Source organism: Physeter macrocephalus, chromosome 11 (genome assembly GCF_002837175.3).
Source record: "Physeter macrocephalus isolate SW-GA chromosome 11, ASM283717v5, whole genome shotgun sequence".
NCBI classification, from domain to species: Eukaryota; Metazoa; Chordata; class Mammalia; order Artiodactyla; family Physeteridae; genus Physeter; species Physeter macrocephalus.
The window spans coordinates 134,457,788-134,479,406 of record NC_041224.1 but is presented as its reverse complement, the minus strand read 5'-3'; the positions used below and the strand labels follow the sequence as shown (position 1 = coordinate 134,479,406).

At 41.8% G+C, this 21,619-nt stretch overlaps 1 protein-coding gene and 1 pseudogene across 1 annotated transcript; one reads left to right on the top strand and one right to left on the bottom strand.

Moving 5' to 3' along the window:
• Window positions 1-1,385: 1,385 nt before the first annotated feature.
• PTGDR (prostaglandin D2 receptor) lies at window positions 1,386-9,342 on the bottom strand. The gene is made up of 2 exons (XM_007123996.1): window positions 8,497-9,342; window positions 1,386-1,625 (listed from the first exon to the last, which is right to left on the bottom strand). The coding sequence occupies exons 1-2, from the start codon at window positions 9,340-9,342 to the stop codon at window positions 1,386-1,388; spliced, it is 1,086 nt and encodes a 361-aa protein (XP_007124058.1).
• LOC102989348 (NADH dehydrogenase [ubiquinone] 1 beta subcomplex subunit 8, mitochondrial-like) overlaps window positions 9,341-21,619 on the top strand; it is a 31,113-nt pseudogene continuing 18,834 nt past the window's right edge.

Here is a 21,619-nt window from a genome sequence, read left to right as displayed (position 1 = left end):
GGCAGATACTCTGATCTTTGGAAGGGATGGCTGAATGGGGGTCTCAGGCCATTCAGATGTAGCCGGCTGTCCAGCTCAGAGTCTGAGTGTGTCAGGTACACCACCAATGCTGAAACCCCTCTGACGCCCCCATGAAAAAACTTTCATCTTTTACCCAAGGTGAAAGTTCTTCCCTGCAGGCTGTGTCTACAGTCTCTTGCTTAGTTTAACAGCTGCAGCTGTATTTTCCCCACTTTTCCCTTTTGGTCATAGTGTTGCTAAACTTTGTAAACATTATGTACAATTAAAGTGCTTGCTGGTGCTCCATCTGAGCCATATTCTGCTCCAGATTGAAAGCACATCTCTCAGGAACCTCAATAAGGTCTTACTGTCTCCACCAAGGGCAGAATATGGCTTTAACATGTAGATGTTAAGGTCATTGCCACTGCTCTCAGCTGAGGCTAACTGAGTCCCGGGTGAGCTTGTCCCTGTGCTGAATGCCCGGCTGTGTCACAGCCATGCTTTGTAAACACAATCTCTGGGAAGTCATACATCCCTGTCTTCCAAAGACCATAAATCCCTCCCCACCAAAGAATCCATTATTTTGATAAACCTACAAAATGGAGGTTCCAAAAACTGAAACAACATTTTGTAGCCCACTCCAAATTTTCATGCGTACTGACACCCCTACCTCAACACACAAGAAACTGGACTTCAAAGGGTAAAAAGAATTTTTTCTTCTCTAGGGTGTAGACCATAGTCACATCTTGCCTTCGTTTACTTATTTACAGCTTCGCCTCTTCACACAAGGTGGTGAGCATTTTACCAGAGGGTGGTTGGGGAAGGACCCTCCAAACGCCTCACCCAGTTATATTTTCTACCACCCTTTTCAGAGGAGCATCTGTAATTCAGGCTATACTTGTATCAGTTGGCAAAGGAAAGAATTAAACAGGGGCAATTGTGATGCAAAATAAACACATCAGGTTCCACTAGAAATAAAGAGGGTAAGAAAATTTAAGAACACCTATCACATAGTTGTAAACTGTGTTGTTTCTACTGAATTTAAATAAAGACCCAGAGGTCTCAAGACCGCCTTAAAAAATTAGGGACACCAGGTACAAACAATGGAACAATTACTATCATTGCTTTAAGACTTTTAACATTGTTTACAATATATGAAATTGTAGTTGCTATTATACTCAAAATGAAAAATCCCACTGAACTGGTTCATGAATATAGAGTGACAACACATTATTAAGATCGATCGAATAGTTTTGAAAATACATTTAGATGTTTTGTTATGGGACATAGCTTTTAAGGATATAACTTGTAAGATTTTTTTGATCATGGTTCTTTGCCAGAAAATGTGATATATTCCTGAGTTTACCAGAGAGGTTAACACACTGTCACAGGCTGGATTCCATGTTAGTTCCGTAAGAACTGCTGTGCCAGTTTCTATACATAAGAGGCCTTATAAAAATCTTGTGAAAAAACATCCGAAATACCGATGTTCTGAAAATGATGAAAATCCAAGGGTCCACAATGGAGATCACAGAGAGAAAGCGTAAGGCTCGGAGGTCTTCAATTTCTTCAGCAGTTCCATTTTTCTCATGAACAGCTTTAAACGCTCCATAGTAAGCGCGATACTGTTTTAAAGAAAAACATTCAATTAGGATAGTGGAAGGTCGATGGCAAATTCACTTACTTCACTTAGGAAACATTACTTTTCTGTAAGAGTATGGCAGCTTGGCTTGGAGTATTCATTTGGGTAAATTTATAAGCAGCTAAGGCCACCACAGTGGATGGGTGCAAGTGAGAAGCCAGGGAGGTGCAGGGCCGACCTGGGAGGCTCAGTGGAAGCCAGGTCCCCCTGGGAGCCCCTGGCTAAGTCCCTGGAGCTGGTCCACCCGTTGTGAGTGTGGCAGGGCGAGTTGCCCGCTCCTTGCCTGGTGGTGTAGAGGAAGAGCTGAAGTGGGACAAATCTAGTCTACTGAGTCGTTTACAGAGTCACCTCACTCCCGTAGATACTGATTCTCTTCCCTTTTTCCTCTGCCTCCTTCCTATCCTCGATTCTTAGTTAGCCCAGAAATAAGTCACACTTGTGAAATGTCACATGTGTGGAGACACCAGTGAAACAGAAACTTGTTTTTTCTTTCTCTGAATTTTTTTTATTGAAGTATAGCCGATTTGCAATGTTGTAGGTGTACAGCATATATATATGTATATGTATATACCTATAAATGTATTTTTTTTTTCAGATTCTTTTCCAATATAGGTTATTACAAGTTATACAGTTCCCTGTGCTATACAGTAGGTCCTTGTCTATCTATTTTATATATAGCAGTGTGTATCTGTTAATCCCCAATTCCTTATTTATCCCTGCCCCCGATTTCTCCTTTGATAGCCATAAGTTTGTTTTCTATGTCTGTGAGTCCATCTGAAACAGAAATGTTTAATCAACGTGAAGAGACAGGACATGTTCCAGTGGAAAGACAGGAGACAACTTGTGTAAATTTTTTCTTTTTCAGATTCTTTTCCAATATAGGTTATTACAAGTTATACAGTTCCCTGTGCTATACAGTAGGTCCTTGTCTATCTATTTTATATATAGCAGTGTGTATCTGTTAATCCCCAATTCCTTATTTATCCCTGCCCCCGATTTCTCCTTTGATAGCCATAAGTTTGTTTTCTATGTCTGTGAGTCCATCTGAAACAGAAATGTTTAATCAACGTGAAGAGACAGGACATGTTCCAGTGGAAAGACAGGAGACAACTTGTGTAAATTACTCATTTTTAGCACAGATGCTTATCATTCTGTGGTTGTCATCCTCTTTTCAGACTAGGAAGAAAAAAGAAACATACACAGAGTGATAAGCCTACTTACCTGTGCCCAGCCACTCCTGTATTGTCTTGCTCTTCCTTGAGCTCTCTGGCCTCTTGGGAGCCCTGCAAACTGCTTCATCCCTTTCCTGCCATTCAGCCGACACTGCTGTCTAGACCAGCACTACAACTGTCTCCCACTCGGTTGGAGGGCAGCCACTTTTTCTCAGTGCTCTTACAGCGCCCATGCTCTTACATCGCCCATGCTTCTAAATCCATAATGGGACAAAATGGACTCTAATAGTCCAGAAAATATGCAAACTCAACATTAATGGGAAGGGGTATGAATAAGTACACAGACCAGACCCATTCAACGCAATCAGGGATATGAGAAGATGTATGTTCCCAAAATTGTTTCCTTACCTTTTTATTCTCTTTTCTGTAGGCTCAGATACTCCCATCTAGTGCACTTAGGAAGACGGAGTTTATCTGGAAGCCCTCTCCCATCATCACTGCTTAATAACACTAAGAGTAATAATAATGGCTAATGTCCACACACAGCTTCATATTCTCAGGCACCGTTCTAAGTGTTTTACTTTTAAAAGTTTGTTTCATCCTTAAGAACGTCCTGTGAAGTAAGTATGTTCATTATCTCCATTTTACAGATGTGGAAATTGATTACATGCCCAAATCCTACCTTCTTTCCAGGTTGACCTAAAATATTACCCCCATCACGAAGCTTCTGGTCATGGTTAAGGTGGTGGTTAAGCTCATCAGCTTTAGAGTCCGACCATCCAGGTTAGAAAGAATCGCCTCACTGGCTGTGTTACTTCAGGCAAGTTACTGTTTCCTCATCTATACAATGGGGATAATTGCACATATCTTTCAGGATTGTTATGAAATTTGCATGAGATAGTATGAGTACAACCTTGAGAACAGGTCCTTGCATTAAGAATAATTCAATAATTAGCTAGTATTATTATTTTATCAATTAGGAGTCAATCCTTTCCTTTTCTAACTCCTCTTTGGCCCTAGTCACTCCCTCTCACCCCCAGTATTATAGCTCTGTGGGCAGATGTGATGTTTTTCTCATTTTATATCCCCACAATGAATTACAGTGCCTGGAATGTTGTAGGTTCCAGATCTGAGATGAATGAATAAATGGATGACAACAGGCTACACACTTGAGTTGACTGAAAAAGCAACCACTTTATATGACTATATTTGCTCCTTTCTCCTCAAAGTGGAGGGCAGCAAGATATAATTCTTACTATGTGAGAATGCTTGATTAGTTCGGATCTGGGTAACTGAATGGTTTATATAATTAAGACAAATTTTATTTCTGTACACTATTTATCCATATCAATTCTATTGCATATTATTAGGTTATTTGTACTTCAAGTCACTTGATTTGTATTAGAAATGTAATATTCTACAAATGACCTTTTAATTTATTTTTTTTGAGTTTACTAAAAATATGACAAATTTATTCCCTTGTGACAGTGATCAAAGTACATATTCTATTAATTCTCACAAGATCAATGGTATTCCCTAGAAGATACTTTATAAACTGCTCCTCTAACGGCGGGCTTAAATACGGAATACCCTCAGAATATACAACTGGCTTGTTCAACGCGTGCAGGTCATTACACAAACAGAACTGGTGTGAGAAGAGCGCCCTCTGTTGAAATTAGGGGTCCACAAAAAAATGTTGCTGTTGCCTGTTCTCTGGCGACAGCTTGGCTGGACATCCCTGCTTAGGACAGCAACATTGATTCCAACGCCCTCTCCCATTCAGTTCATCCATCACCACACCCTAGACCTCACCCTCTGCTCTAGCTCTTTAAATCCACTTCTGACCCTTTTCCCTGGGCCAGTCTCTTGCTACCATCCCTTACACAACTTTAACAGCCTCCTTTGGATGGAGCATCCCACCCATTCTTTCTGCTCAACAAAATGAAACACACACACACACACACACACACGAGTTATCTCAATGCATGCAGGAGGTCCTCTAACCACTTCTCTGACTCCATGGATTCTGATATATGCGATTACTCAAGCTTGTGCGTACCTTTACCTGGCTTCTAAACCTCTCAACTACTATGTTGAATCTATTCGTGAAAACTCTCTTTCAGCCATTCCTGCTCCCCGACCAACCTCCAAAACACTGTGGTTTTCTAAGGTAAAAATAATTTTGATGAAAATACTTTGTATACATTAAAGAACATGCTGCAAACTGCCGCTAAAGCTCCTCCCATATTCTCTATACTTTCTTTTTACCGTATCAAATTGGAAATTTGAGAATTCAATCTAAACATCTTGCTCTAATCCAGCATTATAACAAAGTTAATTTAAAAATCATATTCCAACAAACTTTTCACCGGCTTAATGAAATACAATATTTACGTGATGAGCAAGGTTTTTTTTTTTAAGTTTACCCACCTTCACATACAGCCTTATTTTTTCCAATCACTAAATCCTTTCCTTAGAAAAGTGATTTTCAAAGAATGGAGGTCTTTAATACTCTTTCAGTGTGTCTATGTGGTCAAAACTATTTTCATAAAAAGATGTCACTTGTCTTTTTTCACTTTCATCCTCTCATAAGTGTACAGTGAGTTTCACAGAAGCTGCCTGATGTGTAATGAATGACATCATCACTCCCATGGCTAATGGAATATGTGCTGTGTACTCTTGCATTTTCTAGACCTTTCTAAGGTAATAGGGTATACATATGTGCATTTTCAGAGATTGTTCTCAGTGCTTCTGTGCTCTTAACATGTTTTTTCTCACGTTACCTGCTAATATTACTACATTTTATTATCATTCATTACATAATTTTGAAATCTCAAACTTCTTTCACCTACGCAAAAACACAAGCAGTAAGTACACTGTAACTTGTTTTACAATAATATCTTAAATTTTTCTTATTTTTAATTTCTAATATTGTAAATACTAATAGATATAATCCACATAAATAAAACATCTTTGGGTCCTTAATAATTTTTAAGAGTGAAAAGAGGGTCCTTAGACTAGAACAAGTTTGAGAACCACTGCCTTAAAATATTATACTATCTTCGGAGGTCATACTTCTTAATTAATTTTCTATGTCTAGCAGGCAATTATAATAAATGGAAGTTATAATTAGTAATAATAATTAGTAATACTAATTTTTGAGGCCACCAGGCACCTGGTTAGTGTGTATGTGTGTGTGTGTGTGTGTATATATATATATATATATATATAAATAACACTTCAAATCTTCATAACTATCTTACAGAGCAAGAATAGTTATCCTCATCATAGATGAGGAAACTGAGGTTAGAAAGGATAAGTAAGCACTTTTATAGTTAGTAAGTGATGAGACTTGATTCAAACCCATGCTAAAGCCCTTATCCTTTCTAGAAATGATACTTCCTGTGAAGAATGCTGTCTGCATTGCATGTCTTTGAAACTTTACAAGTTTTTTAGAAAATCATTTTCAAACCCATTATTTCCTTCAATCCTCACAAGCCCCTATGAGTTATTCAAATCTCCTTAGAGAGTCATCAAATGCAATGTTCTTTCCAATGTATTATGCTTTCTGCATTATTCTTACTAAAACATTCAAACTCAGGACATAATGTCCAGGCATTTGGCTAATTTCTGCTTCTATCACAGCACAGGTAAGTAAGTCTCTTATTTTAGAGCAAGGATCTGAAAACATATTCTGTAAAGGACTGAAGAGCAAACATTTTAGGTTTTATGAGCCAAGAGGCAAAGAGTGAATATTTAGTAGGTACTTACTAACAAGAGAGAAAACACATTTCTACAATCTTAATTGATGAAATTAAAAATGTAATAATAATAGTAATAATAATTGAGTCAATTTTTGGTAATACATGTCTACTAAAGAGAAGAGTGAATCTTTTTCTTGGAATCATATTTGACTTAGTTGGGGCTCAGAGTTCATGTGCCCTAGCATCAAATTTATGGCAAATGTTTAGTTATAAAAACTATTCTTAACTCCAGGGCTGCACTAAAACAGTGGGCAGGATGTATTTGGCCTGTGGGCTGTGATTGCTAAGTCTTGCTTTAGAGTGTGGTTCTCAGAATTTGATCCCTACATCAGCAGGTGAAGAAGAGGCTGCTGAATTCTTCAAAAAATGTCTGCATCAGAAACTCTGGAGAACGGGGCCCAGCCAGCTCTGCTTTTTTTTTTTTTTTTTTTTTTTTTTGTGTGTGTGTGTGTGTGGTATGCGCTCTGCTGCGGCCTCTCCCGTTGCGGAGCACAGGCTCCGGACGCGCAGGCCCAGCGGCCATGGCTCACGGGCCCAGCCGCTCCGCGGCATGTGGGATCCTCCCAGACCGGGGCGCGACCCCGGTTCCCCTGCATCGGCAGGCGGACGCGCAACCACTGCGCCACCAGGGAAGCCCCAGCTCTGCTTCTAAAAGCACTGCTGATGAGTCTGAGTGTGCTAAAGTTTGAAAACCACTGCTAAATATCTGTACCTATATCTCTATCTCTCTGTTTATATAGATTTAGATTTATTTATTTATCTTGGGGAGTTCTGATCCTAACCCAGAGAGCTCTTTGCCCAACACATTAAGGCCTTCATTTAAGGGAAAAGTCACACTATATTTCACTTTCATCCACCCTTGAAAGTATTGTCCAAAACTGCTACACTGCCATGAGAAACTTAACTTTCCTATTCACCTAAGTCTCAGGACTCCAATGACACGGACTTGGCAACGAATTTATTTAAATGTTGTTCATGTTGAACAAGTACACTGTGGGGTCTGGAGAGGGAGAGGAGCAAGGCTGAAAAAGGTTTCTCAAGCCTCAGCCACTCCTGGGTGTCTTGGCCGGGGTCACAAGAGGAAATACCTGCAAAACGACGAAGTAATTCAATCTGCACCACCACCCCCGTTAGTGATTGAAACCCAAGATAATGGCTTTCATGTCACCTCGCTTGCCAAGATAGAAACAAAACCTGTCGAGACAGCTTATCAGAACGACACCACCAGCGGAAACGTTCCTACACATCTGCTAATCCAAACAGCCTCTCCGCCTCTGCCGCCACCATCCCCCGCAGCTGCAGCACCAGAAACGGCATCCGCCACTCCTCAAAGTTAACGCACGAGTTAAAAAAACCCTAAACTTATGCTTTTAGTCACTCACATGTGCAAATCACTTTGGCAGGAGCACACCTTCCCTTATTCCCTTTCCACCGCAACACCGGGGAGAATTCCCAGATGCCATTTGCCCATTTCTGATGCCACTAAAATCATGGGCAGGTGTAACGAAATAAAACCTCGCGTAGCCATCGAGAAGTGGTAAAGGACTCGTATTGCCAAGGAGGAACCAAGGTCTGCTTCTCAAAGTCCTGAGGTGCATAAATAACCCTGAGATCTTCCCAGAGGAAAGCAGGGAGGAGGGGGTTCTGCTAACTGAAGAGGTTCTGCGGGGCTAAGGGGACACCATCCGGCTCCGGCTTTCCCTACCTTTCTGTGGCTTTACCTCTTTTGGCTCAACAAAGTGGGTTCTATCTCCTGGGGGCTGTGGAGGGAACCTGATCCGGGGAACGCAGCAACAAACCCTCCTGGCTCAGGGAGCAGCTCCTCTTGCACCGCGTCCAATGCGCCCCTCCCTTCCCTCCCGGCAACTGCGGCCCGATGCGCTTCAGTCCCCCGCAGCCTTAGCCCCAAGCGACTCACAATTAAAGGCAGGGAGCACATGGTGAAGAGAACAGTCATGAGGGCTAACAGCAGGAGGTGATCCAGCTCCTCCAGGGGCTGCGGGGTCTCTTCCCTCTCGCCGGCGGCCAGCTCCGCTCGTTCCCTGGGGCCAGAGCGCGGGAGCCGCCGCAGCCGCAGGTGCATCGCGTAGAGGTTGCGCATGGCGCTCAGGTTGCACAGCACGATGGCGAGGACCAGCAGCAGCATGAGGCTGGCGTAGAGCACTGAGTAGCTCAGCACCGACAGCGAGCGCTCCTCGTGGACCATTTGAATGAAGCACCAGGTGCCGGGGCAGTACTGCACGAACTTCCCGAAGCCCGCGAAGGGCAGCGAGCAGAAAGCGAGGCAGAAGGCGCCCACGACAGGCACCACCAGTGCGCCCCGGCGCGGGGTGATGTACTGTCGGTAGAAGAAGGGATGCCCCAGGGAGAGCCAGCACTCCAGGGCCATGGCCAGCAGCTGCAGCGTCGATGCAAGCCCGAAGAAGGACATGAAGAAGGCGAAGGCTTGGCACAGCGAGCTGCCGGATGCGGGCACCAGGCCCCTCAGGCTCCGGTTCTGCGCGTAGGCGGACAGCACGAAGGGGCTCACGAGGGACTTGCCCAGCAGGTCGGTGACCGTCAGGCCGCACACCAGCACGTAGAAGACGGAGGGCGGCGGGCACGGCGAGCGCCGCGGCCACGACCGCAGCCCCGAGCGCGCCAGCAGCCCCAGGGCTAGCAGGTTGCCCAGGAGGCCCGTGCTGAACAGCACCCCGCCCATCGTCGCTGAGTTTCCCTTCTCCACCGATGTGGTGTTGCAGCAGCGGTAGAACAGCGGCCTCATGGCGGGAGGCGCGGCGAGCCAGAGCGGAGGCTGCGGGAGGGCTGGGGCCAAGGCGTCTGGGTGCAGAGGAGGCCCCCGGCCGCCCCGCGCGCGGCTCTGCCGGAGAGGTTGCGCCGCCAAGGAAGCTCCGCGGATGGCGGTGTGTTCCCCACCGCAGGTGCCTCTTATCCCAACTCTCGGGTCACACCCCTCCCCTCGGGGCGGGACGCACGGCCGGGTGCGCACCCAGCGCTGGCTTCGCAGAGACCCCCGCAAAGTGAAGAGCTCCGCCCCGACGCGCCGGTTCCTGAGGAGAGGCAGATCCTCAAGCCCAGAGTCGGAAGGAGGGAGGGAGGGAGGAAGGAAAGGAGGGAGGGAGGAAGGAAGGAAGGAGGAAAGTAGGCAGACTCCCAGCATCCAAGACCAGTTCTTCCTGCGAGGCAAGAGAACAACTGAAATGGAGGGGAAATTAAGCCGCAGCCACTGGGAGGAGAGGGGCCCGAGGAGGAGGTGGTGGCGTGGTGGGACTCTGGCGGTGGCCGAGAAAAACTCTTAAGTCCAGCGCGGCTGGGAGGCTGAGAAAGGGCTACCACTAGCTTTCGCATTAGTGCTTTAAGTAGGGGAAAAGGTAACCACCCTTCGCATAACAGCTAAGCCTTAGCTCCATTCTCTTCTAGATCCTGAAACAGGAACAATGAGCTTCATTGCCTCGGTGAGGAAACTGAGATCTTGGAAGGTTAAGTCATCTCCCAAGGTGACAGAGCTAGTACTTGAGCTGGACCTGGAACCCGGATCTTCTATTTATAGAGTCCATCTGTCTTGCTTCCGTGGCTTCTCCTCTCAAGATTTCAGGCAAGTGGCTCCAGGGAAAACCAAGAGGAGATGCTGAGTAGCGTGAATCACCGTGGTTGTGTAGACATGGTGGGAGGAGGATGGTTAAGAGTGCTGATGATATCAGACCCGGGTTTAGGTCCTGGTTCTGTTACTCGCTGTGTGACCCTGAGAGACTCGCTTTACCTCGCAAGAAGTAACATCTAACCAGCTTGTTTGGCTCTTTTGAAACATAGGGATAACACGTGTAAAGTGCAAACACATAGGAAGCACTAAGTACAAACATTTGTCAGGATTCTCCCATGTTTTAGGAAGGCTGTTTCAGTAGCTAATGTTTAACTGCAATTTTGAGCATGGATTTTGAAACCAGAAAATAGGAGACTTAGTTTGGAGCTTTTTCACTCTGGTTTGTGACTACTAGAAGACATTTCTGCCCTTCTGACCTTTCACTTGGCTGCATGATAGAGTGGAGGGAGTTAATTGTGCTTAGTGTGACTTATTTCTTTAATTAACACTTGACACCCTGGGAAAGAAACTGGCTTGAGTGTGGAATTGCAGGTGGATGACCAGGACCCTATTACATAAGCAAGTAGATTATGCCTTGGCTTGAAGAAGCTCATTTTGTGGCTCAGTGCCTGTTCTGGTGGACAGACTCAGGGAGAGAGTAAGACCAGGCTTTAGACGTAAAAGCCTAAAGGGTAGCCGGAGAGGCTGCTTTCAGATTGAAAGCCTGGCCAGTAATTCAGGTCTTGGGGTAGAGACAGAGTCCAAGCTTTGGAATTAGATCTTTCTGAACTCCACCACTAGCTGTGACCCACGGGTTAGTTTACTTAATCTCTCTGAGTCCTTATAAGGGTTTCCTTATAAATAGGATATACAACTTATGCTGACCTTGTAGGGTTATTGTGAAGCTGAGAAAGCATAAGGCTTTTGGCATAGAGTAATAAAAATAGTGAGAGCTAACATTTATAAGCCCCTATTTATATATGCTGAACACTCTCTAATCCTTTCACATGTATTGACTCAATTAATAGAAGGTCTTCTGAGGGCTTAGTTCCCTTCTCCCTCTCGTTCCCACCACCTCTTATTCCCACCTCCAGCCCCTAACGAATAATGATGGACTTAGAGGAGCTCCATTTGAGTTGATGAAGAGGAAGAAGCAGCAAGCCCGATAACCAAAGGGCACAAAAATCTGATGAATCTGAGGTCTCCTCTCTAGACAGACAGCCACACGTATGCACAATTTATACCAATTTCAGTGTGTTCACAGTTTCCTGAAGTCTTGCTATGCTGCCTGCAGTAGGCCCAATAGACTCTAGGTTAAGAATCTTCCTCTAATGACGTTGTATCGGGATGTTCTCTGAAGTGTACCAACTCCCATTTTTTGCAGTCTTATTTTTCTGTTCCAGCTGTCTTGACCTTCATGCCCCTTCCAAGAATGTACACAACTTTTTAGAAACAACTCTCAAGTGGGACTGAAGGGGCAGCTGTCCATCCTTGACATGGTCTATATATGTCATGCTTCAAGGCTGATGGCTTTGAACGGATACAATTCAGGAAACCACATGCTTCCTTCCGGCCAATGTAGCTGGCCTTTACCATGGGGTTTCCAGCTGCTTTCCTGCCTGTTTGCTCTGGTTCACCCTGCCCTATTCTCATGGTTAACTTTGGAGTCTCCTGTCCCTCCGCCTAAGAAATCTTATTGTACACCTTCATTGTTCAGCCCAGAAAAGTATCATTTGTTCATACATCAAGTATTTTTTGAGCTCTTACTTTGTGCCAGGCATGGGAGTGGGGTGTGTGGGCCTTGAGGAACATACAGCAAAGAAGCGAAGGCAAATGTCATATCATGTGACCTTTACATGGTTATACACTTTTATATCAGTTTTCATAGTAACAAGGCTAAGGTTCCCCGCCCCCCGCCCCCCGCCCCCTAGAGGGAAACTTCTAATGAAAATATCTTGGGCCCAGTTACATAGTAAAGTTATCTTCATTATCTGCAGGTTGCTTAATTGGGTTATAAGACAAATCTTCTGGAAAAATATATATGGTATAATGTGAACAGACACATCTAAATATATAATTATATTATGATTTTTTAAATATAAAAACCATATATGCTCATGGATAAGAACTAGAAGTTGACATAGGCAAATAAAACATTAACTTAAACTTGAGAACGGATGGTTGAAAAATTTCTCCTTGGATTTGTGATATTTTCAGTATGGTATCTGTAATAATTATCTACAAATTTTTTAAACAGAAAACAAGTGTATGCTCATGGCCAGATTTTAGAAAGGGGAGAGTAGGAAAAAGAATAGGATTTCCTGGATCCATACTGACTGTTCTTATCCATCCCTCACTCCTACTGAACTCTAAGCAATATTTTGGGCTGGGGATTGTGAAGAGCAAAGAATAGAGAGGAGGAAAGCTAAAAAGTAAAGACAAACTTAGCTACCAATTTTGGAGCATCTGCTAGCGGCCGTGCTAGATACTCTTCACATGCAGGGGGTGAGGTGGTGGCACAGCAGTGTGGTGGTGATGGAAAGGGTCTTTTTGGTCATACTGTGGGAATTCAGATCTCAGCTTTGCCCCCTTGCTAGCTCTGTACCCTTGAGCGACCTTCTAACCTTTCTAAACCTGTTTCCTTGTCTGTGGAAATGGAGGGAGGAGGAGTACTTATACTGAACTCATATGGTAGTTATGTGCCTTAAATAGAAAATAATCTTCATGGAGCAATCATTCTCAACCTTGGCTGTACTTTATTTGTTCATTTGTTTATTATTTTTTAATTGAAGTATAGTTGATTTACAATGTTTCAGGTATACAGCAAAGTGATTCCATTTATAGTTTTATATATATATATATATATATATCAGATTCTTTTCCATTATAGGTTATTACAAGATGTCAAATATAGTTCCCTGTGTTATACAATAGGTCCTTGTTGTTTATCTATTTTATACATAGTTGTGGGTATCTGTTAATCCCAAATTCCTAATTTATCCCTCCTTCACCTCCCCTTTTTAACTATAAGTTTGTTTTCTATGTCTGTGAGTCTATTTCTGTTTTGTAAATATAAGTTCATTTGTATCATTTTTTTTAGATTCCACATATAAGTAATATCATATAATATTTGTCTTTCTCTGTCTGACTTACTTCACTTAGTATGGTAATCTCTAGGTCCATCCATGTTGCTGCAAATGGCATTATTTCATTCTTTATCAGGTCTGCGTAATATTCCATTGTGTATATATATATATATATATATATATATATATATATATCACATCTTCTTTACCCATTCATCTGTCAATGGACACTTAGGTTGCTTCCATGTCTTGGCTATTGTATATAGTGCTGCTATGAATATTGGGGTGCATGTATCTTTCTGAATTAGAGTTTTCATCTTTTCTGGATATATGCCCAGGAGTGGGATTGCTGGATCATATCTACTTTTAGTTTTTTAAGGAGCCCCCATACTGTTTTCCATAGTGGCTGCAATCCTTGGCTGCACTTTAGAATCACTTAGAAAGCTGTAAACATTTCTGATGATTCGACACCTTAAACCACTTATATCAGACTCTCTGGGAGTTCCCTCCAGGCTTCACTCCACTGTGCAGTTACAGTGAGAACCACTGGACTAGAATTTAAGCTTAGTGCTGTGACTTGCTCTGCATGGCTCTGTCAGTGATGTCAATGTTTCTATTCCTGTCAGTAACACCCGAGAAGTCTTCTTTCTTTTGCTCCCATTTTTCAGATAAGGAAAGTGAGACTCAGGTTAATAACTTCTCCAAGTTTACATAATTAGTAAGTGATGAGGCTAGAATGGCATCCAGATCTTTTGGATTCCCCAGGCCTCTGCTTTGGAGGAAGAGAAGAGCAGAGAAGACAAGAGGGTGGGAGAGAAAGGAAGGACCCTGCGATTTCCTTTATTTGCTCAGAGGTGGGGAGGCAGAACTCCCCCAGGGTCAGACAGCATGCCAGTTGCCTACATTTCTGCTGGTTGCATATGTCATGTGGCCAAGTCTGCACAAACATCATATTAGCATCTGTTGGCTAAACTTTGCAGGTGGTTTAGTAAACTCTTCATTTTGTCCCATTCTGATTTCTGCTTTTGGGGGTTCCCCAACCTCTCGTCCATCAAGAAGTTTCATTTTGATATCTTTTGCTGCCAAAGCAAGTAATTAAATCCTCCAGAGATTCTGGGGAGTGGGTGTGTCCTGGCCGACCTCAGTGTCCACGTATAAATCAGGATCAGGATCTCTGTATGCTTGGATCTTGGAGAAAACGTCTTCTCAGTTATAGCTTGGCTGTAGTTTAAACCCTAAAGATCAGAATGAATTTTTGAAACTGCCTTTGGGTGATGACCTGGGAATAAATAAATGGTGGAATAATACATTTGTCAACCCAATTATAGGTTTGACGGTTCACTGTTACTGAGATTTTCTAGCAGTTTGCTTGTGGTTGTAAGGGATGTTGTTGGCAGGTGTGGCTGGTTTGTTCCCTGTGAAGCAGACTCTGAGATGGAGGCCAGTGTGTAGGATATTTATTAGGAGTGCTTTGGTGATGAACACCTGTGAAAGGGAAGGAACAGAAGCAGGATTGGGCAGAGGGTGAAGTCAGGCTGTGATAGTTTCAGTAAAAGGCCTGAACCAACCTGACTGGTAGCTCAGAAGCTGAAAGGGGTCTTCGGAGTTGCCCCGAACTGGGGGTGAGGGCCTTATCACCTTGGGTGGGCCAGGCACTGGGGGCCCAGGGAAGGGCACATGACCTTGAGTGCAGCAATTCTTTTGAGACAAGGCAACAGCTAGAGGGGGCTGATAGTGAGGACTGTGTGCCAGTAGCCAGAAGAGTAAGCCCTTTAGTTTGGAGGGGGATCTGGGTGGTGCATCCAGCATCCACTACCAGGACGGTACTGGTGGGCAACTCAGCTGAGACCCAGGGGCAGTGGGCCCTTAAGCTCCACCTACACTTACCTCAGGTTTAAAGAAGCCTCCCTAAACCCCTTTTTGGTGACCTCAGGCAAGTTAGGCCAACGCCTAGGTCACAGCATTCCAATGCTATTTTTTTATTCATGCCTTTTTAAAATCTTGCTTTCCTCAGCATAGTCTTGGCTTTTTATTTCAACATTCTTCTTCAGGTTCTTCCCAGAAGTTCCTCACCCTCATCCCTGAACCTAAGAAGCCCACTTTCTTGGGCTCGCTGAAAGCCCCATCACATTTAATGTATTATATTGTGTTGTGTGTTTGCACGTTGGGGTGTGAATCTCTCAAGGGCAGGGGCTGTGTCTTATTTAACTTTCTCCCCCAGGTCCCAGCACATGCTGCTAGGCACATGGTAGGCTCTCCATAAATATTTACTAAATGAACGAATAACCATGATACTATTTTTCCTTGTCCTGGAAGACTCCATCCTGAGTCCAAAACAATTTTGATCTCTCATTCTAAGAAGCTAAGATATTCTTCTGTATTCAACTGCCAGGCAGAAAGCCCAGGTCAAACAAATTTAAGTTGTATGCTTATGTAAGTCTGGGTGTCAAAATTATTTTGTTTACCTGTATGTGGCTCTGGAAAAAATGGAGACTAGCTTTTGAAATCACTTGTTTCTCTGTGTCTGTGCTAATTTATAAGAAAGATGAGTTATTTGAAATAACACACATTCTTAGCAGGAGAGCGTTGAGAACAAACAATTGAAAAGTTGGAAACTTCCAACTTTAAGAATGAATTACTATTATTACTGTTAATAAGGTTGGAGAGAGAGGAGGAAAATGTATGTGGTTCAAACGTTTCTGTGATCACCTTGAATTTCAATACAGATAAATGTCTTCCTATTAGAGAATAATCTGAGCTGAATGAAGGATAATTTCTAGGCAGGCCATTTTTAACTGCTGGTCAAGAGTAGACAGTAAATGTCATCTGTCAGTAACCATGGTAAGGAAATGTTGGGGAAGACTTTGATTTACAGTCTACAGAGAGAATTAAACTAACAGGGGAGTCATTAATCTGGGCAGTAAGACACTGTGATCCCCGTGTATCTTATAAACTTCATCGGTACTTTTTTTGTACTTGGCAAAAAAGCATTATTGTTGACAACAACCAACATGACCCACATTTTGCAATTTTGGCTTTCTTGCGGGATTTAAAGTACAAAATCATAGTACATCTTATCTCATCTATTTCTTTATTTCAGTATTTTTCAAACTTCACTTTTCACAGCTGTAAAGGGGAACAAGTCTAATTGTGATTAGAAATGGTTCTTATTATGGAAGAATGCAAATTAATTCATGCTTTATGACAACAACAATAAGAGAAAAAAATGTTGAGTAATAAACTTGTCATGGCAGACAGTAAAGAAGAAATGCTCATCTTTGGCTTAAAGGATTGAACGAGTAAGATTTTCTGCCCTAGAATGTACACAGTCAGGGTGCAGTGACTACGGCCTGTTCCATTCATGCCTGATGGTTGGGTTAGGGCCGAATCTATTACTGAATGGCTTAACTGTAACGGTAGGCCAGAGACTAGCTAGTTGCCCACTAAATCCATTTCCTTCTCTTGGGCAGTCACACGTACTACATTTTCTTACCTCCTCTGCAGTTATGTCTCATCATATAGCTGAGTTCTGGCCTCCTACATGCTGTCCTTCATCCCCTTTCTCCATCTACTAGCTGAATGTAGAGGACTTTGAGGTCCTAGAAAAAGATGGAATACATGGAAGGGACCTGGGTCCCAGAATGACCATGCAGGAGTTTTCCTGCTGGCTAGGAACATACATTTTGAGTATTATGTGAACAAGAAAGTACTGTTGTCTAAGCTGATGAGAATTTAGAATTTATCTTTTACAGCAGCTGACATTAACCTAATGAATTCAAGCATGTAAGCTTATGTTTCCTAAGGCCATCTCTACTACAAGAAAGGCTGGAAAATTTTGTCCTTTAGTTGGACATGTTACCACTTCAAATAAAATTGGAGTTGTGTTGGTAAGGAAAAGGGGACAATGGGATATTTGGTGGTCAACCAACAGTCTCTGCCATGGTATGTAATAGTTCACATATTGCAGAGTGAACGAGGAAAATGAAGACTAAGAAAAGATCATTTAATTTGGCAAGTAGGAAGTCACTGATGACCTTCAAGAGCCCGGAGTAGAGCAATTATCAGATTGTAGAAGATGAAGGAGTGCATGGGTCATGAGTCATTGGAGCCAGCAATTCGTTTTGGCTGTGAAAGGAAAGAAAGAAATTAAAAGAGGCAGAGGGGGAAACAAAGCCTTTTTCAAGCTGGGGGAAAATTGTTCCTATTTTCAGAGCTGCCAAAGGAGAGAGTAAAGCTGCTGGAGAAGAGGAGATGATTGAGGGAGCAAGACTCAAAGATATTGGGATGGGAAATAGTGGTGAAGAAGTGAGCCCTAGAAAGATAAGATCTTCTCCCATGATGGGAGTTAAGAATCTGAAGGTGGTGTATATGGAGACAGAGATATTTTGAGATGAAAAGTAGGGTACAAGATAGAGCTAACCCCAGAGAGCCTCATTCATTCATTCACCAAATATCACTGGAAATAAAGCTGTGAACATGAAAGATATGGTCCCTGCCTACGTGGAATGAGGATAGATGACCATTGAGCAAAAACTTACAATTAAATAAGAAGAGTGAGATGAGGAGTTTGTCTGGAAAGTAAGGAATGTCAGGGGTATGAGGAATTTGGAGAAGGATGGAGGAGCCAACGTGGGGAAGGCCCTAAAGCAACACTAGGAAGTGATGGGGTGGTGGTCATGATGATGGTGGTTGACAGACAAGAGTGAGAGCACAGCTGAAATTAGCATGAATTCATAGTGCGTCCTTTAGCACAGTTCTTTACTTTCTCAGCATTCACACTCTGTGACCCCAAGGCAGGAAAGCAGAGAAAACACATGGGTCAGTCCAGGGAGTATTCTGTCTTCAATGTTAAGTGTAGTAAATTTTGGAATAATGGTCCAAATAAGTGAAAATTCTATACAATAACCTAGTTAAAAGCCATTAGTTTTATTATTTTTGCATAAGTTAAAGAGAAAAGAAAACACTAGTAAGGATAAATTACACTTTAGAATTTAGTGAACATTAATTTTTATCATACATGAGTTAATTTGAGCGCAACTTAAAAGTCAATTAAAGAATTCTTAGCTCCTTGAGCTTGGTTTGGAAAAAGTTAATGATTTTAAATTGAATTCCCACTAATTACTGTAGTAGAGATGAACTGCTCACTATACCAGCTTCCTCTTTTCCCCAGGCACACAGCTAAATGACATCTCCCAGCCTCCCTTAAATTTGGATGTGGCTGGTGGCTGAGCTCTGGCCCATGATGTGGAGGTGGAAGTGATGTATGCTACTTGCAGATTCAGCCTATGAAAACTTAGCCATCCATGATCCTCCAGTTACTTTCTTCCATTGCCTATTGGCTGAATGCAGAACATCCAGTGGAGGACTCTGAGGCCCAGGGATTAAAGGAGCCAGGGTTCCTGAATTCCACATGGAAGGCTGCCCGCTGAAAACCCAACTGAACTGTAAATGTGCAAAGTAAACCACTGTGTCAGGCCTGTGAGATTCTGAGGCTTGTTGGTGATAGTACCTAGCTTCATCTAACTAATAAAATTATCAATCAGATGGGAAGTTGGATTACTTAATAATAATGCAGTTTTGTAGTCTGTAATACAGTCATCCCTAGGTATCCATGGGGGATTGTTTCCAGGACCCCTGCAGATACCAAAATTTGAGGATGCTCAAGTCCCTTATATAAAATGGCACATTACTTGCATATAACCTATGTACACCCTCCTTCATATTTTAAATCATCTCTAGTTATCTTATAATACTTGATACAAATGTAAATGCTATATAAATAGTTGTAAATACAGTGTAAATGCTATCTAAATAGTTGTTTGTACATGACAAATTCGGGTTTTGCTTTTTGGAACTTTCTGGAAAAAATTTGTTTTTTCCAAATACTTTCGATCATGGTTGATTGAATTCACAGATGGGGAACCTGCAGATACAAAGGGCCAACTGTACAGCAAGCCCTTCCCAACCTCAAATTTCTTTACATGAAATTTTAGTACAATTTACTTAATATCTGTCCTAAAATTATGAAAATGTTGGATAATGTATATGTGGATTTCAAGTCACTAATATTGAAGGTGAATGGAAAAGTTGCTAAGAATAAAGGAAGGTGAAGTATCTGGCAAAGGCTGGGAAGAGGCCTTTGGAATGCAGCCATGGGAAAGTAAAAGAATCTCAAGCAAAGCCCTTCTGGGTCATGCACCTGCATTCCTGACACCTCAGTGGAGAGACAGCTGAGCTGCCTGAGCAGCAGTGTACTGATGCATGCTGGAAGGAAGTTTTCAGGGGAGTGCCAAGTTTTTTAAATCCTAAGAACAGGGAAAGGAGTTTGAGAAATACTCCTGGGGGCCAACCTGGAATTCTATACCCAGTGAAAATATTCCTGAAATCAGAGACAAAACAAAGACACTGCTCAACAAAGAAAATCTAAGAGAATTCATTGCCAGAGGACTCACTCTAAAAGAAGTAATAAAGAGAATTCTTCAGGCATAAGGAAGTGATCACAGACAGAAAAAACAGAAATGCAGGAAAGAAAGAGTAAACACTTGGGTAAATCTAAATAAATACACACTATACAAACAACACTCGTAATGCCTTGTGTAGTCTAAACATATATAGAACTAAATGCATGACAACAATAGCACAAAAGGCATGGGGATAAAGAGTTAAAATGTTTTACGGTTTTAGCATCATCTAGGAAGTGGTAAAAGTATTAATATACACTATACAATATTAAGTCAGTAATGCATGTCATACTCTCTAGAGTAACAGCTAAATAATAGTAAAAGAATATATAATTAATAAAGAAGAAAATGCAATAAAATATTCATCTATTTCAAAAGAAGGGAAAAAAGAAGAAAAAATATAAAATATGATAACAAATAGTGAGATGGTAGATACAAATTCAAATATATCATCAATAATATTAAATGTAAGTGAACCAAAGTCATTACAGACTTAATTTTGAAAAAAATTAAGCTGCTTCTCACTGGATAGAAGCACACAGCACATAGTAGGTACAGTGGAACTAAGCAAATTAGGAATTTATTTGTGCATCATTTACAATGAATTTAAAAGTAAAATTTGTCTTGTAAACTACAGATAAATCAATTATCCCTTCTGCCTCTTGTTTTTCCAGATTAGGTCTTTCATGTTTTGAAACATTAACTGGCAGTGAAGAGACAGAATGAATGAGAGGACACTACACCAAAAAAGGGAAAGGACTTACATACAACTCTTTAAAGAATTGACTTCTATAGCTTTTGTGAAAGGCTGGTGCTTAAATATTGAATAAAAACCAGGTAACTAATATTTTCAAGATATTGAAAAAAAAAGAAATTAGAAGTTAGCACATCAATTCACATCAGTTAAATGAGCATTAGTAAGGCTTTTGAATGTAGGTTCTGGGACTCATGGCTAGACAGAGACCATTTGGGAGCAATCTCACTGCAAGTTCCTCAAACTTGGACTCCTATTCATAAGCCCAAAGATTAACAAGCTTGTAAGAACTTTTAATTTTACATTTTTATTTATTTAAATAATTTAAAACATTTATATAAATCTATTCTGGCTAGTCAGTGTGACCTAGTACTGTTCCCATATGTTTCTGTTCATAATCACATGGTCCCAAGGCCTTATGATGTCATGGCACAGTGTAAAAGAAATGTTTCACACTTGTTCCAATAAAGAAAAGCTGTGGAAGCATCCCTCTACCACATGGCACATAGTGATATAGGCCCACAGAATCCAATAGAACCTTCAAGGCAATAGTCAATTCCATATTCATATTTTGAATAGATGTTTTTGTACAATAGATCTTTCATACCAACTTTGCAAATTCAATCAGCAGTAAATGCAGTCGTAAAAACCCAATGAAGACTTCTCTGTTAAATTTGTATTTTAGGGTACACAAGAAAATGAGCCATCAAAATAATAGATCTGTGGCTTAAAATGCGTTCACTGTTAAAGGAAAAACCAACAACAAAATGTACTGAAATAAAAGGTAAAACCGTAAACCTTTAAAAAAAAAACAGAAAAAACAAAACATAATGATGATAATGGTTCATCATCTTGAAAACAAAGTTGTAGGGAGCTATAGCTGGGCTCCCTTCTCTATGGTCCAAATGAGAGCTTGGCAACAACCGTAGGAACGTCCCAAGCAAGCAACCACAAGCATTCATGCCTAGGGTATCTTGACTCAAGGGAATCCTTGATGTTCTAGGGAAGATCAAGATCAGCTGACGGGAGCACGCCCAGACTCTTTGGGTCCTTAGGAGATTGAAGAAGGGTGAAACCTTGTTAACCCTGAGAGGTCAAGGAAACCAAGAAACAAAAATATTTCCTCTTGGGAGCTGCTTTCTATAGAACAGCAGCAAACT

Excerpts from the sequence above, each read along its gene's own strand:
- PTGDR (XM_007123996.1), bottom strand. The coding sequence starts at position 9,342 with ATGAGGCCGCTGTTCTACCGCTGCTGCAACACCACATCGGTGGAGAAG. Across the intron at positions 1,626-8,496 it reads TGTGCTCCCTGCCTTTAATT|TATCGCGCTTACTATGGAGC; the intron begins GTGAGTCGCTTG and ends TCTTTAAAACAG.